At 35.1% G+C, this 25,000-nt stretch overlaps 1 protein-coding gene and 1 pseudogene across 1 annotated transcript in view; one reads left to right on the top strand and one right to left on the bottom strand.

Moving 5' to 3' along the window:
- LOC145293759 (S-adenosylmethionine sensor upstream of mTORC1-like) overlaps positions 1–25,000 on the top strand; it is an 852,347-nt gene that overhangs the window by 728,471 nt on the left and 98,876 nt on the right. Inside the window, exon 3 of the mRNA XM_080140267.1 lies at positions 23,139–23,253. Within this exon, the coding sequence (XP_079996393.1) occupies positions 23,139–23,253 (115 nt within the window). The remainder of the gene's footprint in view (positions 1–23,138; positions 23,254–25,000) is intronic.
- On the bottom strand, positions 17,975–18,112 carry LOC145294346 (U2 spliceosomal RNA; annotated as a pseudogene).

Here is a 25,000-nt window from a genome sequence, read left to right as displayed (position 1 = left end):
AATTCTGTGTTGTCATATTTTGATAACATAATACCTAGCTCTACTCACGTATTGAGCACTGTTGAAGCAAATACTGAAAATCTATACATAAAATATAATATTCCCTAATAAAATTTTATGTAGCTAAATGAAATTTTTGCTTAATTTTTATGAATTTACAAATCCTAGTTTTATTCCACGCAGGAAAACCCTTTGTACCCACTTTGTGGTTTTTTGTCTAAAACACATCCTGTTTACTACATAATGTCAAATTTATCCGGGCAAATGTATTTAGTTAATATTTACACTAGCAAATGTGCCTATCAATATTTAACAGGATAGGAAAATAGATTTTTGAGTATTTTTGTTGTTTGGTTTCGTTATGGTTTATGGCATATTAGCTTTTGCGGGGTTATTTAATGCTGAATGCAATAATTATATACGGCAAAATCATGATAACACACCGAATTCGTTGAAGTTGAGCAGTGTTGAGTTGGTCACTTCCTGATGGGTAACTATTTGGGATTACCTGGCATTGTCTGTAGAAATACATCGACACCTCCCTGTAAGAACTGCTAAAACCTAATGTCGTCATCTCTTCTAACGTGGATATACATGCGACTGGGAAGCCGCTTGTGAATTTCATACTCCCATGAAACTTACTCCTTTGGAGGAATCCGTTTCAATCCACGTAGGGTTATTGTCACTTCAGTCCAGTAGGTGCGAAATCCTGTAATTTGGTTTTACGATTCAAGTGTGTTATGCGTTAAAATATTTATTTTTGATGTTTGGTTTAGTTTTTTTGTCTTACAGCATATCAACCCTTTATGAATCATTTAATGCTGTATTTAGTAATTTTGGAAAAAGTTCTTATCCTTCAAGTTCTTTATATCTACAAATATTTATTCATAGTATTTATTTTTGTTGTTTTGCAGAGGAAAATTGTTTTTTTTTATTTACTTTTGACTATGATTGAGTTTTGCGAACGGAAAGAAAAAAAAAATAGCATCAATGTTTGGTACGTTTTAGGTTAGGAAGCCAGTATCTTCAGACAGCCTGGTCTGATAGCACTGGTAGTGTTCCTGTGGAGTAAACACTCTAGAGTTGTAAGCCATGTTTAGTTTCACAACAGTTTCCGATGGTTAGTTGTTCTATACAAGTCCTGGAGGTGACTACTGGTTCTCAGTACACAGAACAGTTTCCGATGGTTAGTTGTTCTATACAAGTCCTGGAGGTGACTACTGGTTCTCAGTAGACAGTTCTGGAGTTGGAAGCCACAGAGCAAAAGATTCTTCCCGTGTTGACACAAAGAAAACATATGCGAAGTTGCTACAGAAAAGGTTTAATTTTTATGGAACAGTTCTGGTTTCTGATTGGTTGGTAGTGGAACGTGAATTAATTTGATTCGTCAGTTTCTAGCAGCATCGTTTATAAATAGAATCTCCCGACTGTGCGGGAGATCAAAGTGTAGTATCTGTTCCGGCAGATACTGCAAGCTATGACTAGCTATGACTAGCAAAGACAAGATGTGGGGGCAACCCCACATGCCTGACCTTTAACCAGCTCCCATTTCCCACCTCTCGGGAGCTGGTCCCCTTTTTCCCTTCCCCCTCCCTTCACTCCTCACATTAAAAATCGGCCTCGGTGGGGGAGCAAATAAATACCATCTGTTCCGGCAGATGCTGCACTTTGAGACCATTGCCCTTGTGGCAATTGGTTATTGGTCCATGTAGAGGCAACCCCTATATGCCATTCCCCCTCTTCCTCCCCTCCACATAAAAACCGACCTTGTGTCATATTTTGCTTACGTGGAGAAGCAAATAAATACCTACCTCATTATAGTTAAAAAATATTGCGCATAGAAGCAATTGAATATTGTGCTCGAGACAAGATATTTTGTCCTATAAACTAAAGAGGAATACAGTTTCTTGTAGGCATTCAAGTTCTCTCGAAAGGATGTTTGTGTGTGCTTGTATAAGAAAGTCGGTCCATGTGTTAGTGTGCCTAAAAAAGAGAAAGAAAGAAAGAAAAAAAAGAGTGAATGTTTATGCTCTTGAAACGTGAGCTCAGCACCTTTGTGTTTGAGAAAGAGTGGAGAGAGAGAGAGAGAGAGAGAGAGAGAGAGAGAGAGAGAGAGAGAGAGAGAGAGAGAGAGAGAGAGAGAGGGGCTCACAGGGGGTGAGGAGGAAGGCGGATTAAATCCAAGTTGTAGTAAATGGTCTGAACTCCTAGACTCCAATTTCTCCCAAATACCGATTTGTTTGTTTTGGTCATACACGGCAAAGCCGAAATCATTTCTCCAATATTGATTGAATTGTTTTCCTAAGCTGATCGATAGCGAACCACTATTTATTTATTTATCGCGCGGACACCGATTTTAAATCTTCTTCCCCACCCCTCCAAGTCGTCACCACCATCTCCTCCCTCTTCGCACCACCTCTTTATCGCTTTTCTAGTCTTATTGAGGTCTCCTACGCCTTTCCTTTCTCCCCTTCTCTTCTTGACAACCTCTCCCATGCCTTTCTCCAACCTGTTTTCTCTTTTTCACTCTCTCAATATCTTTTCTGATGTAAACTTTTATTTATTTTTCGTGTATATATATATATATGTACGTGTGTGTGTGTGTGTGTGTGTTTTATTAACTTGTGTGCGCATATGTCCTTCTCATCTAATATATAATAGGAAGTCGAAACTAAGCATAAATGGTAGTGCATCCCAAAAACCGATATTTGATTCTATTTAGCCATTTAAAAAATTTATTATTGTTGTACTATGTTCTTTGCGATATAAAGTACTTCCATTTCGTTTCCTTAAGAAAATACTTTATATAACTATGAATATTTTCCTGGTGGAAGCCAACTACGTTGTCTGCAACAAATTTTAGTTAAAAATTGACACTATCCCCTTTATTAGCAACAAACATAACTATTAGTAAAAACCACTACTAATAATACATTGTTTCATTTACGGCAGTTATATGATATTATAGATTGCTTTTCTTATGTAAAAAGTGGTTAAAATAATAAGGAAATCTTAGAATACTTTTAAACATAACATAAACAAATAAAATCTTCATTAAAAATTTTGTTTGTTTGCTCATATTTTATTGTGCGTGCTTCACCAGCTGATTAACTCTGCTAATAGCAAAAAAGAAATGGTCAATAATAGTTAAGGGCGACCTGAAGACTCCTTTTTTATTACCTATTTCTTTAGTGGGGAGCGCCACTCCATTCCCAAAAGTAACCTACTTGGCCTTTGATGCTACTCTTCTCATGCTAAGCAAAGGGGCATCAAGTTCTATTTCTGAAGTCTTTTGTATGATTCGACCGAGAATTGAACCTTGGTCTCCCAGCCCATTGTAATGTCACAGGAACAAACAAACAAAAATAAATATATCCGACTCTGCTCTTCTTTCTTTTTTTTTTTTTTTTTACATAAGTTATTTATTACTGTTTTTCTTTCTCTTCGTCTCAACGCCAGCTTAAAAGTTTCACATATCCATTTTACCTGACATTCATTTCTCTTTCTTCCGACCGCACGCAGGCCACAGCCAACCCATTCTCACCTTCACTTTACACGTCCGTCTCCTTCGGCGTCGACTTTGTTTCTTGTCGACCACGTGGTATCCATTTTTTTTTCTTCAGATGCAAGCCCAAGCACACTTGCCAATTTGCATACGCGTTCAAGCGTGGCTCCTGCTGCTAATGCAATCGCTTACCATCCATCCTCTTGCTGATGATATTTTCATACGCGCTGATATGCGCTCTGTTACACCATGAGTGAATGCTCTTACCATTATACCAAATAGTAATTATATGAAAAAAAAAAAAAATAGAAACATTCATAGTTATTATTAGGACTGTGCCAACAGCATATTCTTTTTATTGTTTTGACTCTCGAGTATATATCCGGCACAGTTAGACACAGTTAATCAACTGAGAAACACACCACTCTATATAAAACAATAAAAGATATCAACGGATACACACCAGAGAGTCAAAACAATGAAAAGAATATGCTGTTGTCATAGCCTTAATCACCAGTTGCTTGCCATGAAACAATGTTTCGAAGATTTAAAAACAAAGCAGTATATTAAATCCGCAGTGTTGATCAAACAGCACCCCCCCCTTAAAACACATGAAGCAAATTATTTTTTATACTGGATCTACGTATTTAACTAATTTATGCTATTTTCTCCACACCTCTCTATATAAAAGCATATAAGGTATTAAAGGATACACACTCGAGAGTCAAAACAATGAAAAGAATATACTGTTTTCCCAGCCCTAGTTATCATTCAAATTTAAATTATAAACTACTGAGAAAACCCTGTTGATAATGTTTGTTTGTTTGTTTGTTTGTTTGTTTGTCCTTGTGGAATGACGTCATTCTTTTCTGGTGTAATCCATTAAAACAGACGTGGGGATAACTCTAAACGGTGATCTCATCCATTAAACAGAGAGATGGAGATAACCGTACACAATCTATGACATCACAAAATAATGACGCTATGCATCAAACCAAGAGAGAAGATGGAAGTATCTTGTATTTAAAGATATTAAAATCTTAACACATAACATCCCTCCCCCCAAATTATTCAATTCGGCATTAAATAACCTAAAAGGTTCGACATGCCGTAAAACAAAACAACCAAACCAAATACCATGAATAAATATTTGGATAAACGTTTGAAGATATAAAGAGATTAATACATAAAAAAACATTTACTAAAATGACTGAAATCAGCATTAAACAACTTGAAAATGGGTTGATATGACATATAACAAACAAACCAAACCAAACACCATAAATAAATATTTGAAGACATTATGAACTTGATGTATAAAGAACTTTTCCGAAAATGACAAGATTCGGCATTAAATAACCAAAAAGGGTTGATATGCCATAAAACAAAATAACCAAAGCAAACACCACGAAGAAATATTTGGAGATGTTAAGAACTTGAATCATACAAACGTTTAGAAAAAGCGTTGGATTCGGCGTTAAATGATCCGTAAAGTGTTGATATGTTGCGAAACTTTACTAAATTTGATGCAAGTTTCAAATCCAATGCTCAAAAGATCGATTATTTTCCGTCTTTAATTTGATTCAGGTTTTGATGTGAAAATAAATAAAATAAAAACAAATGAAGAGCAAAAATAAAAGAAAAAGGAAAGGACCCAGATTATAGGCCTCTGATTCATAACATCTTCTACATTTAGGCAGCGCCGGGATCTTTGCCATCCGCTCGCTTCAGAAAATCTCCTCCTTGGGGGCGGGGTAGCTTACATTAGCAAGAAATGCTCACAGACGGCAATATATATATATATACTTGTTTATTGTTATATAAACATGCTCACATCCCGCTGCTACAAATAGCCACTTGTTTCAATCAAACAACAGATATCATCAGGCAGCGACTTGACTATTCAAAAGTTCAATGAATAAGGGTATTCATTGAACTTTTGAATAGTCAAGTCGCTGCCTGATGATATCTGTTGTTTGATTGAAACAAGTGGCTATTTGTAACAGCGGGATGTGAGCATGTTTATATAACAATAAACAAGTATTATCAGCTCTTTTTATTGAGCACTATCTAACAACCTCGTTGAATTCATTAGTCCATTACTTTTGAATATAAAAAAAACCCCGAGTATATATATATATATATATATATATATATATATATATATATATATATAAAGAGAGAGAGAGAGAGAGAGAGAGAGAGAGTATTTCTTCGAAACTCCGCGGATTAAGGACTATCCATTTATCTAGTGTTTCCTTTTCAGATTAAATATGTTTTTAACTCATTTCGAAGTGTTTTTAAACATATTTTATTAACTGTTTGCTCATATATATATTATATGGAAAAATGCGCGCATGAAAAGTAATATTCTTAAGATTTTATTAAACCTGGAAAAGTAAAGAACAAGAAATTCAACCTGGAAAAGTAAAGAACAAGATATTCTAGTAAAGTAAAAAATAAGAATTTTTTAGACTTATAATATTGCAGCTAAAAATAAAATTTGAATATTGATAAATATTTTATTTATTATTTGCATATGTTGTTGTTTATTGTTGAGTTAGAAAGGGTGTCAGTCGCTGGATTGAACTTAGTTCCCCCCTATTATTTGCATATATTTATGTAGTGAAAATTGTTTGAATAAAATTAATTCATTAGTTAGTTAGTAGATGGAATTAATAATTTTATAATTTACATAAAAATTAATAATTTTATTATATCATAATTAGGATCATTTAATTCATTTTTCAGCTGCAATATTTTAAGTCTAAAAAATTCTTATTTTTTACTTTACTAGAATATCTTGTTCTTTACTTTTCCAGGTTGAATTTCTTGTCCTTTACTTTTCCAGGTTTAATAAAATCTTAAGAATATTACTTTTCATGCGCGCATTTTTCCATATAATCCATGATTTTTCCAGGCATTGCTATTGTATTAATATATAAATTTATAATATTTATTAATGATTGTCAAAAAAAAAATTAGCTCTCAAACACACATTTATGCAATATATATCATTCAATCACAGTAGTTCCGAGCCAGGGTCTCTACCGAGATTGCGGTTCATGAATTCGTGATCTGTATAGAGCGTAAACTAACAAAAAAGAAGATGGCACTCGGTGTCTTTTTAGATATTGTTGGAGCTTTTGACAACATACCCTTCAGTAGTATGTTCAAGTTGATACGAGAACTCAATGTGCCACCAGTACTCCTCCGATGGATTGAGTATATGGTGAGGCACAGAACAGTTCAAGTAGAACTATTGAGGGCAACTGTTAAAAGGGAAGTAGTTAAATGAACCCCCAAAGTGGGATTTTATCACCTTTACTATGGAACTGTATGCTGAATCCTCTTTTAAAGTTTTTTTTTTTTTTTTAAATATAAAAAAACCATACACGGGATTGAACCTAAAATCTTTCCACCAACCCCCGGTACTCTAACCGTTACACTAACATGTCATATTGGCAAAATCGTAGTAAAAATATTTATATACAAAAAAAATTATGCAAAATAAAAAAAGCGTTAGTCACTTATGTACTTACTCTCCTGTTTGTGAACTCACATATTTTGTTGTAACTTTTTTCTACTGAACCAATTTTCGAAATTTTTTTTTTCAAAATGTAGCTAATGAGGTGTTCTATCCAACTATATAACCTGTTTGAAATTTGGTTGCGAACGGAATTAGTGGTGGGGTTTGAATGTGTCTCAATTCATTCAATTTCGGACTTAAGCATATATTCAACCACTACCGTGGTTGAATGATTATATATATATATATATATATATATATATATATATATATATATATATATATATATATATATATACAGGAGGTGCATTCGCCATAGTAATGCCTCCTATTTTTTACTTCATCCAAGTGGTTTAGAGGGGATTACAAATTGAATTGTCATGATGACTGAATTTATGCATTCATTACCTGAAAGTTTCATGTATTTGTTGTAGATATTGACGATGTAGACTCTAGAACAGCAACCCTTGTCATGGACGTGTGTCAGAAGCAGAGATACATCATTGGATTGCTATCCAAAGTGCTTTGAGCATGGTGATGACTATGTAGAAAAATAAATTCTGGAGCACAAAAGGTCGATATTTTTAATAGACCCGCAAGTTTCAAATCCAATGCTGAAAAACATCAATTATTTTCCTTTTTTTTTCAATTGATTTAGGTTTTAATGTGAAAATAAATCCAATAAAAACCAACCAGGGACAAAAAAGAAAAAAAGAAAAAAAAAAAGGGGGGGGGGCCCGGAATATATGTATTCCTGTGAGGCCTCTGATTCTTAACATCCTTTACGTTCAAGAGTGTCGGGATCTTTGCGGTCGCTCGCTTCAAAAGATCTGCTTATGCATTAAAACAAAATGTCCAAACGCCTGACGACTTGTGGATGGCTGACATCGGATCAGCAAAGATGAGGAGGAGGCGGAAGAAGGGTTTTGATGGGGACGAGGGCGTACATAGACGAAGCTGGGTGTTTGTCAGGGTTGGATCGGGGTGGCGTGGCAAACATAAATGCCTAGGTACCGTTTCTGACAACATCAAGATCAGATTTGGCACTGGGTATGAACGTCACCTGGTATCAGGGAGCAATCAATCATGAATCGCTTGAATAATCTTCTCTCGCTTTTCGTTGGGGGAAGGAATTGTTGCGGGGAAGGGGGATGGAGGCGGTACGCCTGACAAACTGTTGCGAACTGACACTGGGAATATAACGCAATCAATTAGACGAAGAAAAGAGAGGGACAGAAAAATGACCAAGGTTCAGGTAGCAGTTGCAGTAGTTATGTTTGGATCAATATTACGATCTTAAAAGATTACAGATTTTGTAAACAGGCATTACAATATTTATTACTAATGGAGATTTGGTAACTGCCTGTCTGAAGCTGAACCTATACTATTACTACGGGATGGTTTGATATCAGTTCTGTTGCCATGAACACCTTCTCTCAATTATTACCCGCTGCTTTTGGGGAAGGTAGCGTTGTATTTGTCCTTTGTCAGGAGACCATACACCCAAGCATTACCTCAGCATTTTTAGAAGAGTGAGTATATGTTCTATTGTCACCAAACCATCTTCACGAGTATTAACTCCTCCTTTGAGACGGGGAGCGTACATCAGCAAAAAATTCTCACAATCGGCAATATATATGTATACATACATATACATCTATAATATAAAGCCGTCTGTGGGTGTATGTGTGTGTCTGGTCACGAATAGGCTCCTATATGGTTGACTATTTAAAAAAAACTGATTATATATAATGATAGAAGATGTATCGAGGATCAGGAATGGGTATGTTTGATCTGGCAGAATGGTGGTTCATAAAATTGTGGGGTCTGCGTTCGCGCCTGGCCCCCAAAGTATGGAAATAAAAAATGAAAAAAAAAAAAAAAAAGTTTACAAGTGTTTTTGATATAGATGTACATAAGAATACTTTGATAAGTATGTTTCAACTTAAATTGGGATGGTATAATAACATTGTGGGGTCTGCGTCCGCACCTGTACTCCATGGAAATATGGCACATACTTTAACAAAGACTTTTCATCTCTATTTGCGCAAGTATACTTTGATAATTATGTTTCAGTTTGAAGAAATATGGTATAATAAAATTATTGGGTGTTTGTTCGCGCCTGACCTCCATAGAATGTAAATATGTCACAAAGTTTAACAAGGTTTTTTAAAAGGGGTGAGGGTCCACAATAACACCTTAACTTTAATCTTAATTCACGTTAGCTTTTATTTATTTTTTGGAGTTGAATCATATTGTGTCGAATAAATTCACCTTACCTGTGTACGTATATATATATATATATATATATATATATATATATATATATATATATATATATATATATATATATATATATACTAGCAAAAATATTGGACCGGACAGCATATTATACTTATTATCAATAGTATTATAATATGTACTATATTTTTGTTTCAGTACCTATATTTTTTGTTTGTTTGTTTTTTTTACATGGGGGTCACCACTTATCAAGGGCCGAAGGCCACTCAGGGATAAGGGTTGTTGCATGTATAGTTATCAATGAGATAGTATTGTAGTAATCATTAGTATTGGGAGTTTTGATAGAGTGTCTTACTTAAGGGGGCAGTTTGTCAGGAGTTTGTTTATGTTGGACTTGAAAACGTCCAAGTTGTAGTCAGGTGGGAAACAGGAAAGCGGCAGAGAGTTCCACAAGCGTGCAGTTCTAAGAAAGAAAGAACTTGCTCCCACTTGATTGTATTTTTAAAACTTATCGTTTTATTTCATTTTTAAAACATATTCATCGTTTGATTTCATTTTAAAAACATATTCATCGTTTGATTTCATTTTTAAAACGTATTCATCGTTTGATTTCATTTTTAAAACGTATTCATCGTTTTATTTCATTTTAAAAACATATTCATTGTTTTATTTCATTTTTAAAACATATTTATCGCTTGATGTCATATTTTAAACATATTAATCGTTCGATTTCATATTTAAAACATATTTATCGTTCGATTTCATTTTTTAAAACATTTATCATTTGATTTGATTTAAACACCAGTTTTTGATTCGTTTTCATTAAAACTTACTAATGATTTGTGTTCATTAGTGTAAGATATGTATTTTTTAGGAAGAAAACTATTGGTGAACAAGATAAAATACTGACTTTATTTTATATATTAGATTAGTGCAACATATAAAGAAATTTTTATCCGTGTTTTCTTTATCTATGTGTATATTTATCTTGAAATAATAAACATCTGTTACAACTGAGCAGAGAATCTGTCTTTTTAATTAAAACTCAGCTGTGGTTCGTTTTGACTAAAACTTAGCTATGGTTCGTTTTAATTAAAACTTAGTTATAATTCCTTTGGATAAAAATTTAGTTCTGTTTCGTTTTAAATAAATGTTATGGTTCGTTTGGATTAAAACTCAGTTATGGCTCGTTTGGATTAAAACTTAGTTATGGTCCGTTTTAGTTTAAAATTAATTAAGGCTCGTTTTGATTAAAACTTAGTTAAGGTTCGTTTTGATTAAAACTTAGTTATGGTCCGTTTTAATTAAAACGCAACTATGGTTCGTTATGCTGTGCTGTGTTAAGGCGAGCATTATCATCATGGAAGATGACTCGCTTTTTGTTGATAAAAGAAGGTCGTTTTCGGGTCAACATGGATGAGAATATTGTAGGAAAAATGTGAATGATGTTTTAAAAAAGCCAAAAGAAAAAAAAATTAGTTATAAGTTCCCTCTTAAAGACCGACAAAACTTTTTCACTGACCTGATAACATATAAAACGTAGCATTCGTTTCATTTATTTAAAGAGTGTTTTTTTTTTTACATGGGGGTCACCACTTATCAAGGCCCGGAGGCCACTCAGGGATAAGGGTTATTGCGTGTACAGTAATCAATGAGATAGTATTGTAGTAATCATTAGTATTGGAGATTTGATAGAATGTCTTACTTAAGGGGGCGCTTTGTCAGGAATTTGTTTTAGTTAGATTTGAAGAAATCCAAGTTGTAGTCAGGGGGGGGGGAAACAGGCGAACGGAAGAGAGTTCCACAGTCGTGCACTTCTGAGAAAGAAGCTCTGATCATGGAATCTACGTTTGGATTTAGGTACAGGTAAAGAATGGGGGAAATTATTGACAATAGTTTAAGCCAGACGGGTGTTTCTTGTGAAAGCTTGTAGTTTATATAAAAATTCATTTAAGTAGTTATCGCCTCAAATTTCGTTTAACGTGCAAGTGGAGAAGGAAAAAAACAAGTTATGCAAAATTTGTGTCGAGAATTGTCTAAAGTTCCGACTTTTTTTTTTTTTGCTTTCACTTTAATAATAACGTGAATTTATGAGGTGAATTTATTCGACACAATATGATTCAACTCAAAAAAATAAATAAAAGCTAACGTGAATTAAGATTAAAGTTAAGGTGTTATTTTGGACCCTCACCCCTTTTAAAAAACCTTGTTAAACTTTGTGACATATTTACATTCTATGGGGGTCAGGCGCGAACGAACATCCAATAATTTTATTATACCATATTTCTTCAAACTGAAACATAATTATGAAAGTATACTTACACAAATAGATATGAAAAGTCTTTGTTAAAGTTTGTGCCATATTTCCATGGAGTACAGGCGCGAACGCAGACCCCACAATTTTATTATACCATCCCTATTTAAGTTGAAACATACTTATCAAAGTATTCTTATGTACATCTATATCAAAAACCCTTATAAAGTTTTTTTTTTATTTTTTATTTCCATACTTTGGGGGCCAGGCGCGAACGCAGACCCCACAATTTTATGAACCACCATTCTGCCAGATCAAACATACCCATTCCTGATCCTCGATACATTTTCTATCATTATATGCAATCAGTTTTTTAAAATAGTCAACCATATAGGAGCCTATTCGTGACCAGACATACACAGATGTTCAGCTTTTTATTTATATATATATATATATATATATATATATATATATATATATATATGCTGATTTCAAAAGTTAAAATAGAACGACTGAAGTGGTATCAGTTCGAATCTAAACCAAAAGATTTAGTGTTCCAGCCATGTTCCCTCCTGCTTGAACTATCGACCGATAGAGAAGAAAGATTTAAAATTAAGCAACTTTAAGCTATGAATGAATCTGCGCATGCGCAAAAGTAACGGGAATATGTCGTCAAGTTAAGCATTTTAACTTGCTGACGTATTTCTGTATAGGTGATTCATTTATCCAAAAGCAAAGATTTTACTTGTTATAAACCATCTTTGGTGTATAATTACTTTTTCTTCTTAATTCCAATATTATAGGCCAGTAGTTTAAGAGTTTATCGGTTAAATATTTTCACATAGACACACATACATACATCTACTGTTTTCTATAAATATAAAAGCGAAAATGTATGTATGTATGTGTGTTCGCTTTTTCTGTATGTCTAAAAAAGGCTTTTTTCAGAGAAGCGGTCGCTCGCCTAGCAACTTTTTAAAAATTTTTTATATCACATATAAATCGTAATATCTCACAGTTAACAACGAATCTGGCCTGTCTATTTAATTTGCTCGATTTCGGGAAGATAAATATTCAACGTTTGTCGCTCGCCGCATGTGGGTTAGTGTTTTTCCTATAACATCTTGGGAAGCGTTCTATCCCGCAGTCACACTTGTCCTCATTAACTCATTAAAACGGGCACCTGCAAAATCCAAGTAATTAAATAAATTCAGACGTGTTTCCGTTAGCATCTCGTGGTGGGGCAATAGTTAACGTCGCAGTTTTTTTTTTCACACTTTAATTTACAACTTTGCCTCAAGGGTTCGGGTTCGATCCTCATACTTACTTTTTTTAACGGTAAAGACAATAACCATGGAATTTCCTAGTGCCCCCTTATACATAGTTTACTGTTTCTTTGTCATCAAAATCAAACCTACAAAATCAATATTTCTTTTATATGGTTGTGGCATGTTAAAAGGAATACAATATGATTCGATTTAATTCTTTCCAGAAAATACTTTGTCCATGTTTGTTTCTCAAAATTTTTTCTCTTTTTTTTTTTTTTTTTTTTTTTTTTTTGCATTACTTAGGGTGCTTGGATAATTATATTTCATTTTCATTAAAAAGGAGAACAACTAATTATGGGGTTTGCAATTATTTTCAAGCGGCCATCATCTTTAAAAATAAAAGGGAGAAACAAATCTGTATACATTCATACAGAGTAAGTTATTTTTGACGGTGGTTTAGTGATTAAGTACACGGACTGAAAACCTGAATATGCCAGGTTCGAATCCAGTTCGTTCCACAGAAAAACTTTCATCAAACGCACACGTGACCTTGTGGCTAACCTAGACAGGAGGTAAATAATTATTTTGGATAATAAAACACCACATCGTCCCTTTCTTTTTTAAGGTGGTGACCATTTGAAAATAATTCCTATCCGGATGAAGTATTTTTTAGAAGGAATTAAAACAAGAGCAAAACAAAATACATGTAAATACAGTACTGGGAAGCATCTGGTAGTGACAGCTAGTATTAAAATGTAATAATAAAACATGTTAAGAGAAAATAACCTTCACTGTTGAATCCCCAATAATACGTAAATTAATTAATCAAACATTTACCCATAAAGATGAGTATACATAGTGAACGGTATGGGATTCCTGAATGACTGTAACGTTTCCAAGAACAAATGTATCGCCAACGGAATAGAATTAAAGGGTGGGGTGGGGGTAAGGATCATTTCAAAGGAATCGACAGCCTAGAGAAATCCAAAGTACAAATCCCATTTAATTGACTTGGAAGATTTTAAATTACTCACACACATACTCACAATATATATATATATATATATATATATATATATATATATATATATATATATATATATATAAAGAGAGAGAGAGAAAGAGGGGGTTGAGATAAACGGAAAGAGAAGGTAAACAAAAAGAGGAGAGAGAGAGAGAGGGGGGGTTAGATTGATGGAAAGAGAAGGTAGACAAAGAGGATTGAGAGAGGGGGGGGAGAGAAAAAGAGAGTTGAGATAGACGGAAAGAGAAGGTAGACAAAGAGGAGAGAGAGAGAGAGAGAGAAGGTGGACAAAGAAGCAAAGAAGGGGAGTAAGAGAGGGGTGATGGGACAACGAGGGGGAGTAAGTCGTGCCAAGAAAAGAGGCTTAACATACTGTATGATTAACACCGATAATTCCTTCCCCGGCTGCCAAATTTGGCTCGGTGTTTGAGGGAGGAGTGCTCGGGGTGAGGAAAGGAGTGGGGCTTGGGAAACTTACACCAAATCCAGGTTGAGTTGAATCCATAAGAAAACATGCAAAGTTCTTCCAGGAAGCGACAATTATTTGCTGATTGCAGCATGCAACGAAGACGGGTAGACACAAGGAATGGAATGGAATCAATACGCCGTTTGGAGACAAGGCCATGAACGTGCGATGTGATACCGGATAAACTTGGAACGGATGGTGGTGGAGGCGAGGAACGCTAAAAAAACAAAAAACAAAAAAAAAAAACCCATATCGGGCAGGTCATATCAGCTTTGATTATCCAATAAAGACACGATCGACGGACATTGGTCAACAACGAATGGACACTTTCTGAAGGCAAATAGTTTCAAATGACGAATGCCATAAGGTTATCATTTGTTCCATAGTCTCGGTTATTTCTGGTCTCTTTCCAATCATTGAAGACAATGGACACCCTCCTGAAAGGATGCCTATACGAGTGAACATTTGTAGTGAAGCAAGTGTTGCGCAATCCTCCAGTCGCACATCTTCTAATTTAGCATTGCTTTTGTCTAATGGCAATTAGAAATTGTGGCGTTTGTTCGTTATTTAAGCGAACCTGCATATTAACTTTCTTGAGCCATTTCTTATTTCGGACGTCATAGTATAATATATACCCTAACCCCTCTTTTCGAGGGCCGGGCCGCATCCGCATCCGTCGTTATCCTGGTTCACGGGAGCATACTTTTGATGTACTTCTGGCCGTGTTCGTCACTCCCAGCCCACAGGACCATAGATGCAACCCAGCAGGGCTACATTCTTACTTGTCTCGTGGTGGATCCCTTAAGGGTGATCAGACTCTCACTGGTCACTGGAAAATATCTTCTGCTGCTCAGGGCACGCGAAATGTGCATGACCCTAAGTCCATGTGGCAACATTGTCGATTTCGGCCGTCACTCTGGCTTCGTGCTGGATCCAGTCTGTCTCCTTCATCATCTGGCGTGAGGGGATATCTGAAACAAACTGTATCTTCATTCAGGCCGGCAAGCGAGAAACAGGGAAAAACTCTGGGGCATTTTTATATAACGAAACAAAATAATTATTCATAAATCGTTTTACACTTGTTTAGTCGAGTTCTTTGATTCAAGCTTCATGATGCAGGTTGTATACTTTAGTTCCACTAATCAATTTCTCAGCTAAGAACAAGAGCCTTTCAACTTAGCTCTTATGAGGGTTTCCCCCCCCCCACACACACACACCCTGGCGGGGTGAGAGCGATGTGTACGTCTCGATGCCAGTCAGTAAAAAGGACTCTGGACCCTATTCTAAAAAAGACAATCGTTTTTATCAAATCAGAAATTCCTCCTTCCACCTTTTTAGAGTTATTCTTTCTTTTTCTTTTAGAGCTTATCTCTACCAGACCTCAAACCCCCACCTGCACTGAGGTTTTTTTTACTTATTACCAATTAGGCATGATTGGTCACCCAGGTCGAACGATGCCTGGCGGCGACCCTTTGACCCCCCATTCTTCATACCTATCAACAGAGGTTTTTTAAAAAAACAACCTTTCCGTTGTTGATAGATATATAACATCAGATGAGATAAACAAATTATTATTTGTTTCCTCTCTTCCTCTATATGATAAAAACAAGACCATCTCTTTTGACATGTAGATAATTCCAAACCTGTCTCCTTTCTTCTCTTCCTCTATTTGAAAAGCAAGATCATCTGGTGTCGCCAGGGATCTTGTCATAATAGAACGTAGTCTGCATTAGTTAATTTGCCGATCCCGCCCAATTACGTTCCACACTTTATTTTTTGTTTCATTTTCGCACGTTTTAATAAAAAAATTTGTTTTTACACATAAACTAATTTTTTTTATTAAATGAATTGGAATTCTTATTGAGATGAGTGCAGCTTCCTTCAGTCTTGACAGACTATGGATACCCACTGTAAGGGTGCCTGTGCGTGAAATTTACATCGCAAGAGTTTCATGGTCTCCACCCACGCCTCTCCTGAGTAAACATTATCGCATACCAGTGGCAAGTTGAGGTACAGGACGACTGTAAACAATTCCAAGATGAGTGGAGAGCATATACAGCCTCTAGAATTTCCAAATGGTCACCCATCTGGTACTAGCCAGCCTCAACGTTGCTTAACTTCGCGAGAACTGGTGAGAACATGAGCGTCAACTTGATTATGCCGTATATTTGAGATGAGTATTTTGTATTATTTATCCATTTATTTATTGGCTAATTATTCCTCTGGCCCTCTATGGTTTCAGGAGAGCATTGGTTGAAGACAGTGGTTTGAATTCTACTCGAAGCCGACCAGAGGCTTATTTGGCTAAAACATGGTGGAGAGAACAACAACTATGGAAGGCAGTAATTGCTGAGGATGGAGTTAGGAGATTCAGCATTCCTATCCACTGTGGTTAACTACCTGATGAAAGCCAGAGGAATAGTTGGCCGAAACGTTGTGAAACAATGACTAGAAGATGAGGATAATAAATAAATGGATTGATGATTTTCTTTTATTCTTCATTATTTCTGTAAGAATGTGTTTGCAAATAAACAGTGTTTGTGCTATGGTGTTAAATGGTAATAAAACGAAAGGAACACAGGGCTTTTAGAAACAAACATGCATTCACATGTATTACAGGCAAGGCAGGTTGAGCAATACCATTCCTCACGATCTCCTTAGCCGCGTACCAATCTCTGACTCCCGGGCGCTGGTACTCGTTACCGGAAGTGACGTCGCCAGAGGAAGTAACGTCATGAGATAGTTGGTTGGTTGGTTGGTTGTTTTTGTTTTACGGCATATCAACGCTTTTCAGGTTATTTAATGCCGAATCCAGTGTTTTTTAGAAAATTTTTTTAATAGAATATATTTGTTTTTTGCAAGTCAGTTTCTATTTAACCCATAGTTGGGACCCTGATAGGTACTAACACTCCGGGTCAGAGTGGACCTGGGAGCAATGGCAATTAAAGAGTGGCTCCACACTCCCCAAAGCCCGCAAGTTGGGGCCTCACCATCGGATATAGTTTAAGGTCATATCCCATTGAGGAACTTTTACCCTCTGCAGGGGGGTAGTCAGCGTATTCTAATGCCCCACTGACAGGGCTGTCATAATCCCATAGAGGGGCGTCTCCAACAGTTTGCAAATAGAAAGATATGTAAATAAGTATATTTATTTGAAAATAAAAAAATATTTTATGTAAAAATTTCATAGTTTTAAAACTATGTTATTTGTTTTCTTATTTATATTTCATTTGATGTGAAAAATTCAAAATATTTTACGTTTAATATTTGCCATTTCTGTGAAACTGTCTGTAAATAAACACATTTAAAAATATGTAAGTAAACATATTTAGCTGAAAAAAAAAATCAGTTTGCAAATATTTTTATTTATCATAACATAAAAACAATATTTTTATTATAGAAAACAAGGCTGATAGACATTAGTCGCATGCTCTCGTGTAATGAATGAATGCGTGAATGTAGGATTGACATGAAATTCTTTAAGGTAAATTAAGATGACCGAAAAATAGGCTGAAATGACTTAAATAAATAAAAAGTAAATGACTTAGAATGACTTTAATGAACTTAAGGATGACTTGAATGACCTTAAGAATGACGTGAGTGATTAAAAAATAACTGGAAACCTTCAAAAACAACTTGAATGATCTGGAGAATGACTTGAAGGGCTTTGAGACCGACTGGCTGTAAAGTAGGTGATCATTTTACATTAAATTAATACAGAAAAGTGATCCCCAACTTTATATCACAAAGTTACAAACATAAATATAGCATGTAATAAGAGCAGATACTACACTTTGATCTTGGCCAAAAGGCCAAGAAAAGGGTATTTATTTGCTCCCCCATCGAGCAAATTAGGCACAAGGCCGACTTTTAATGTGAGGAGTGAAGGGGAAATGAGGACCAACTCCCCGGGGAGTAGGGGAGCTGGATAGTGACAATTGGTATGAAGGGTTGGTATTTATTTGCTCCCCCACTGAGCAAATTAGACACAAGGCCGATTTTTAATGTGAGGAGTGAAGGGGAAATGGGGACTAAATCCCCGGGGAGTGGGGGAGCTGGATAGTGACAATTGGTATGAAAGGTTGGTATTTATTTGCTCCCCCACCGAGCAAATTAGGCACAACGCCGATTTGTAATTTGAGGAGTGAAGGGGAAATGGGGACCAACTCCCGGGGGAGTAGGGGAACATGATAGTGACAATTGGTATGAAGGGTTGCCCCTACATTGATCAAGGTCTTATATGTGGGATTGCTCCCACATATGGTCTTTGCTTGCAGTATCTGCCGGAACAGATACTACACTTTGAGATATTAAATCCTTTATTCATGTTAAAAATACATTGAAAATCAACACTGAACAAAAAACTTAGGCACATAGCCAACTAAAAAGCTAAGAACAGCATCTATTAACAACAGACCTTTGATCTTAACCAAAAAGGCCAAGCACAAAAGTGTTACGGACAGACCGACCGATGGAATGACTTATAGAGTCGCTTGCACGCGACTAAAAATTGTGGGAAAATGAAATGAAACAAAGAAGAAGGCATGGAACGTAATTAGGTGGAGTAAGTAAATTAACTAACACCGTCTACTGCTTATGATGTATAATGATGTTGAAAACAGAAACTGGTTTGAGAAAGTTAATATGCCAGTTCTTCATCATATAACACCATCATTTGTTTTTCATCTTTCTTTTACAAACCTAAAACAAACCCCCCACTATGAAATAATATTACCCCCCCCCCAAAAAAAACTAAAGTTGGCTGCAATTTTTTCTATATTAGTGATGGCTCCAAAATGGGTGATTTTTTCATGTTAAATTCATATAGGAAAATGATCCCCCATTATAAAATCTCAAATGTTTGTCAAAAAAAAAAAAAAAAAAAAAAAGCGAAAATTTTTAACTACATACTCAGTAATTTTTTTTTCTTACAAAGGAGTCACCACTTATGAAGGCCCTGAGACCACTTGAGGATAAAGGTTAATAAGTGTACGGTAGTCAATGGGAAAATATCGTAGTAATTATTAGTAGTGGAAATTTGGTAAATTGGATTACGTAAAGAAACGGCTCATCAAGAATTTGTTTACATTGGATTTGAAGGCGACCATGTTGCAGTTCTAAGAAAGAAGCTTTGTTCATGGAATCTACGTTTAGGTTTAGGCACAAATAAAGAGTGGGGAAATTATTGATAGGGGTTTCAGTTAAACAAGTGTTTTTCATGAAAGTTAGGAAAGGGAGGGTCACAGATTGGAGCTCAGACGAGCACTTGCTACAAAAATAATGATAAAGCAGAGACAGGCTTGCAACGTCTCTTCTGTTGGAATGTTGGCTTAAAAAGAAAGCAGAAATTTCTAGCAACCTACTTAGTAAGGGTATAACAAAAAGAATGAGTCAAGTTGATGTTGATCAGGATGTAGGTGATCATTTTACGTTTAATTAAATTCACGTATGAAAGTGATCCCCCTCTCTAAAATCTGAAATGTTGACTTAAGAAAAAAAAAGAAAAAAGAAAAGAAAATGGAAATTTCTAGCAATATGTTCGATATGAATACACAGAGAAAAAAAAAGGTAAAATCTTGACGGACAGAATGTAGGGGATCGTTTTACAATAAATTTGTTTATAGGAGAAATTTCGTTAATATGGAGTGATAACGATGAGCCCAAATAAATTTGATGATTGATCCCCCGCTTTAAAATTTAAAATAGTAAATAAAAAAAAAAATGGCAAATTTCTAGTGATGCACACAATAAGTAATATCATCCCATTATTTTTTAATGTTGGAGGATGAGTATACTTGTTGCTTCCGTCGTCTTGGAGATTTGAGTGCCAGTAAAGAATCTATTCTTGACAATTAGCCAACAGGATCCAGGCCAGGAATTGGCCCAGTACCTGTCAGACTGAGATATGCCGCCTGAGTATTATCTAGAAGGTTCACCCTCACAGGTCTTGCCACCTGGCTTTTGGATGGGACAAGTTTATCGCTTGTTACCTGAGATGCCCCCTACCGGGGAATGTCGATGGGAATGCCCAGGCAATTTTTGCTTCGCCGGAGTGCCTCTCATTTAGGGGCGCTGGCTGGAATCCTCACTTTCCGACCTTGTGTCACATCTTGCTGAGGTGGGCAGCAAGTAAATATTTATTGCAAGTGTACACACACACACACACACACACACACACACACACGCGCGTGCGCACAAAGAATTGGTAAAATAAATGATGGTCAGAAAGTGGGTGATCATTTTATCTTAAATTAAATTTTAATATATGAACATGATCCCCCACTCTAAAATACAAAATATTTATTTAAAGAAAAAAATAAAACGGAAATTTCTAATGACATATATGGTAAATGTACGTAGAAAAAAAAAATTTTCGCCATCAGGAATTGGGTGATTATTTTAAATATAATTTATACAGTAAAGTGATCCCTCACTATCAGATTTAAAATGTTAGCTTAAAAATAAAAAAAAAACAATAAACGAAGATTTTTTCATACCCAGTAAGTGTACACAGAAAAAAAAAGAGAATTGTTAAAATTTGTGATGATCAGAAAGCAGGTGATCATTTGTGATCCCCCACTTTAAAATCTAAAATGTTGGCTTAAAAAATGAATATGAAAATTTCTAGAGATATATACGATAAGTGTATACCAAAAAAAAAAGGAATTGTTCAAATTGGTGACTGTCACATTACATTAAATTTATACAGGAAAGTGATCCCCCATTCTAAAATCTAAAATGTTAACCTAAAATACAAGAAACAGAAATGTTTAACGGCATGCTCGGTAAATATACACAGAACAAGTGAAGCTTGCATGGTCCCCCGTGAGTGCACAGTGAAGAGGAATAAAAAAAAAATGAGTAAGTTGAGCCCCCCCCCCCCATTTAGCTCCAAAAGTCCCCAGAGGGCGACAAATCCTGGTGGAAATGAACAAACGGTGCACTTTTAGGCCTTAACATGTGTAAATTTGAATTCTGCACCATGCAAAAAAAAAAAAAAAAAGAAATGACTAAGTCCATCATTTGCCCCCCCCCATTTAGTCCCCAAAGTCACCAAGGTCTTAACATATTTAAATTTGAGTTCAGCACCATGCAAAACTGCTAAATAGACATACACAGAAAATTTTGGATAAATATGATAAAATGGTCCTAAAAATGGAGGGTTTTTATTAGCCATAGAAGAGCCTCTGGGGCACACTCAAGAGTTATCACGAAGTATAGACAAACAAAATTATATAGAAATTAGTTAGTTACAACCTTTTAGAAAGTTTTATAAAAATCCAATGCATCAGTTTCCTTTTTTTTAATAAGCACAAAAGTGTCAATTATAGCCATTTTAACCTGAAAGGCTCCCCTAGGAGGGCAACTGGAGTTTTCCTGGAAAATCCATTCTGTTACTTTTTTACTCATATCATGTTTAATGTTTGTGCAAAATTTAAAAAAATACCAAGGCATACTTATTGAGAAAAGTGCGGACAGACGAGTGAACGGACAGATAAGGGTGAATTTACAGGTCCACCCTCCTTTTGTAAGGGGACCAAAAAGGATTAATCAAGTTGATGATAGTAAGCCAAAATGTTGCGCTGGGTTAATAAAAAAAAAGTTTCTTCTTTTTACTCTCTGAATTATCGCCCTTTGTTTTTATGGCGTCAAAGTCTATCGTTCTGTAGTAAACGAACGAATCGAAATATTGAACTTCAAGTAAAACAAACGGTAACTATGTAACTGTCATGACGCAAATACTAACATATCCAAAAATTACGAAAAACGATAAGGTAGAAAAATAATTATAAATTAGAAAAGAAAATTGTGAAATGGAGCGAAGTAGCTATGTTTCGCTTATTAAAACAAGAGACCAGTTGGCAGGGGGAGATAATTAAGTTAAGCTTACGTAACGTGACGAACGTTATTCAAAATGTCTGATAAATTTTATTCCTTATCTAAACATTATCGAAAACCGTTTTTCATTAATGATTATTTTTCTTTTCTTTTTTTGTTTTTAATTGTGCATGATTACTATTTCCTGTTGATTTCAGTATTATGTGACCAGTAGTTTAAGAGTTTATCGGTTAAATATTTTCACGCAAACACGCGCATCTACTGTTTTATTTATATAGACTAAAAAGGTGACACAGTGTTGCCCGGAATTGAATGAGGCATCCTACTATGTCCTTTTTTACTATGCTCATAAGTGATAAGATGGTTCCAATATTTTCTCTGATTCCAATTCAATTACCGATTCTGTTTTAAATTTCAGATTCTGATAAAATGATCGATTCCAATAATTAACATAACAAAGATTCATACAAAATTTCAGCCAGATTGGCCTAGTAGTTTCGGAGAAAACTTCTAGAGTAACTGTGGTATTATGGTGTCTTGTCCCTATTAATCCTTATTAATCCCTAACTATGACTCGAACAGATACCATAATACTTAGTTCACTGGAACTTATCATAACAAAAGTCTATACAAAATTTAAGCCTAATCAGCCAGGTAGTTTCCGAGAACAAGTGGACAGGCAGACAGACCAAGAGAAATATAATATAGATAACCTACAAAGCCGCCCAAAGGAATGTCTGCCACACTAATTATTGTCATCAAATTTGTGTTCATAATTTCCCCAGCATTTGTCCTACAACTAAAATGAGATCAACAATCTGAAACACGTAAATCACAAATATATATATATATATATATATATATATATATATATATATATATATATATATATATATATATATATATATATATATAACAAGATGTCGATCTAGCTTGTTTTAATATGGATTTTTTTTTATGAATTTAACATTTCGAATATAATTATTTATTTATTTTATTTATTTTTTTGCAGAACTTTACCATTCAGAGGAAAGATACGTCTTTTAGATGTGGGCAGCTGCTTCAATCCATTCCTTCAATTTGATGAATTTCTTGCTGTTGGAATCGATATTTCACCAGCAAAACCTGTAAGTTTTTATATTTTTATTTTTTGTGGTTTTCGTCTTCTTTTTTGTGGAGCTCTCTTTCTTTTTTTCTGTTTATGTAGCACTTTATTCCTTTTTTTTCGTGGAGCTGTATTTTTTTTTTAATAATGCTCTCATTTTTTTTCTCCTTTTTGTGGAGCTCTCCTTTTAATTGCGTTTTTATTGAGCTCCCCTTTTCTTTGCTTTTTTGTGGAGCTCCCCTTTTCTTTGCTTTTTTGTGGAGCTCCCCTTTTCTTTGTTTTTTGTGGAGCTCCCCTTTTCTTTGTTTTTTGTGGAGCTCCCCTTTTCTTTGTTTTTTGTGGAGCTCCCCTTTTCTTTGCTTTTTTGTGGAGCTCCTCTTTTCTTTGCTTTTTTGTGGAGCTCCCCTTTTCTTTGCTTTTTTGTGGAGCTCCCCTTTTCTTTGCTTTTTTGTGGAGCTCCCCTTTTCTTTGCTTTTTTGTGGAGCTCCCCTTTTCTTTGCTTTTTGTGGAGCTCCCCTTTTCTTTGCTTTTTTGTGGAGCTCCTCTTTTCTTTGCTTTTTTGTGGAGCTCCCCTTTTCTTTGCTTTTTTGTGGAGCTCCCCTTTTCTTTGCTTTTTTGTGGAGCTCCCCTTTTCTTTGCTTTTTTGTGGAGCTCTCCTTTTCTTTGCTTTTGTGTGGAGCTCCCCTTTTCTTTGCTTTTTTGTGGAGCTCCTCTTTTCTTTGCTTTTTTGTGGAGCTCCCCTTTTCCTTGCTTTTTTGTGGAGCTCCCCTTTTCTTTGCTTTTTTGTGGAGCTCCCCTTTTCTTTGCTTTTTTGTGGAGCTCTCCTTTTCTTTGCTTTTTTGTGGAGCTCCTCTTTTCTTTGCTTTTTTGTGGAGCTCCCCTTTTCTTTGCTTTTTTGTGGAGCTCCCCTTTTCTTTGTTTTTTGTGGAGCTCTCCTTTTCTTTGCTTTTTTTGTGGAGCTCTCCTTTTCTTTGCTTTTTTGTGGAGCTCCCCTTTTCTTTGCTTTTTTGTGGAGCTCTCCTTTTCTTTGCTTTTGTGTGGAGCTCTCCTTTTCTTTGCTTTTTTGTGGAGCTCCCTTTTTCTTTCTGTTTTTGTAGGATTCTCATTTTCTTTGCTTTTCGCCGAGCTCTCATTTTCTTTCCCATTTTATGGAGATTTTTTTTCCATTGTATTTTTCTCTTGTTATGAAGCTTTTCTTTTTCTGGATCTTTCCTTCTCAATCGTTTTTTAATTGTTTTATGAAACTTTCTTTTTGTTTTTGTTTTTTGGAGTTTTGCTTCTTTCCATTTTTTTTGTGGGTCTTTTCTTTTTCTTTTGTTTGTGGAGTTCTCTTTTTCTTGCTTAGCATTTTGAATGATTTGAAATATGTCTGCTGCCAGGATTTCCTTACAAAAAAAAAAAAAAAAAAATAACACACGTCATGAGAGAGCACAAGATCAAAAGGGAGAGAAGTATGACACAAGATCAAAAATTTTGAGATTTCTGAAAACCTTCCTAACAGAAAATGAGGTAAAAAAAATCTGTAAAATAAAAATAAGGTAACATGCGGAAGTTCAATCAGAAAATTCCAAAAACAAGATATATATATATATATATATATATATATATATATATATATATATATATATATATATATACAGGGTGACACAAAAAACGGACCCCAACTCTAATTAGGCCCCATTTCTTAGTGTTTTGTCCGAATGAAATGAAACTTTGGTCATAACTAGTTTATTATATTCAAAACATCACATCAATACACTGACTGTAAA

This window comes from Euprymna scolopes, chromosome 15 (assembly GCF_053919585.1).
Source record: "Euprymna scolopes isolate OS-2025 chromosome 15, ASM5391958v1, whole genome shotgun sequence".
NCBI lineage: Eukaryota > Metazoa > Mollusca > Cephalopoda > Sepiida > Sepiolidae > Euprymna > Euprymna scolopes.
This window is presented reverse-complemented; position numbering and strand designations above follow the sequence as displayed.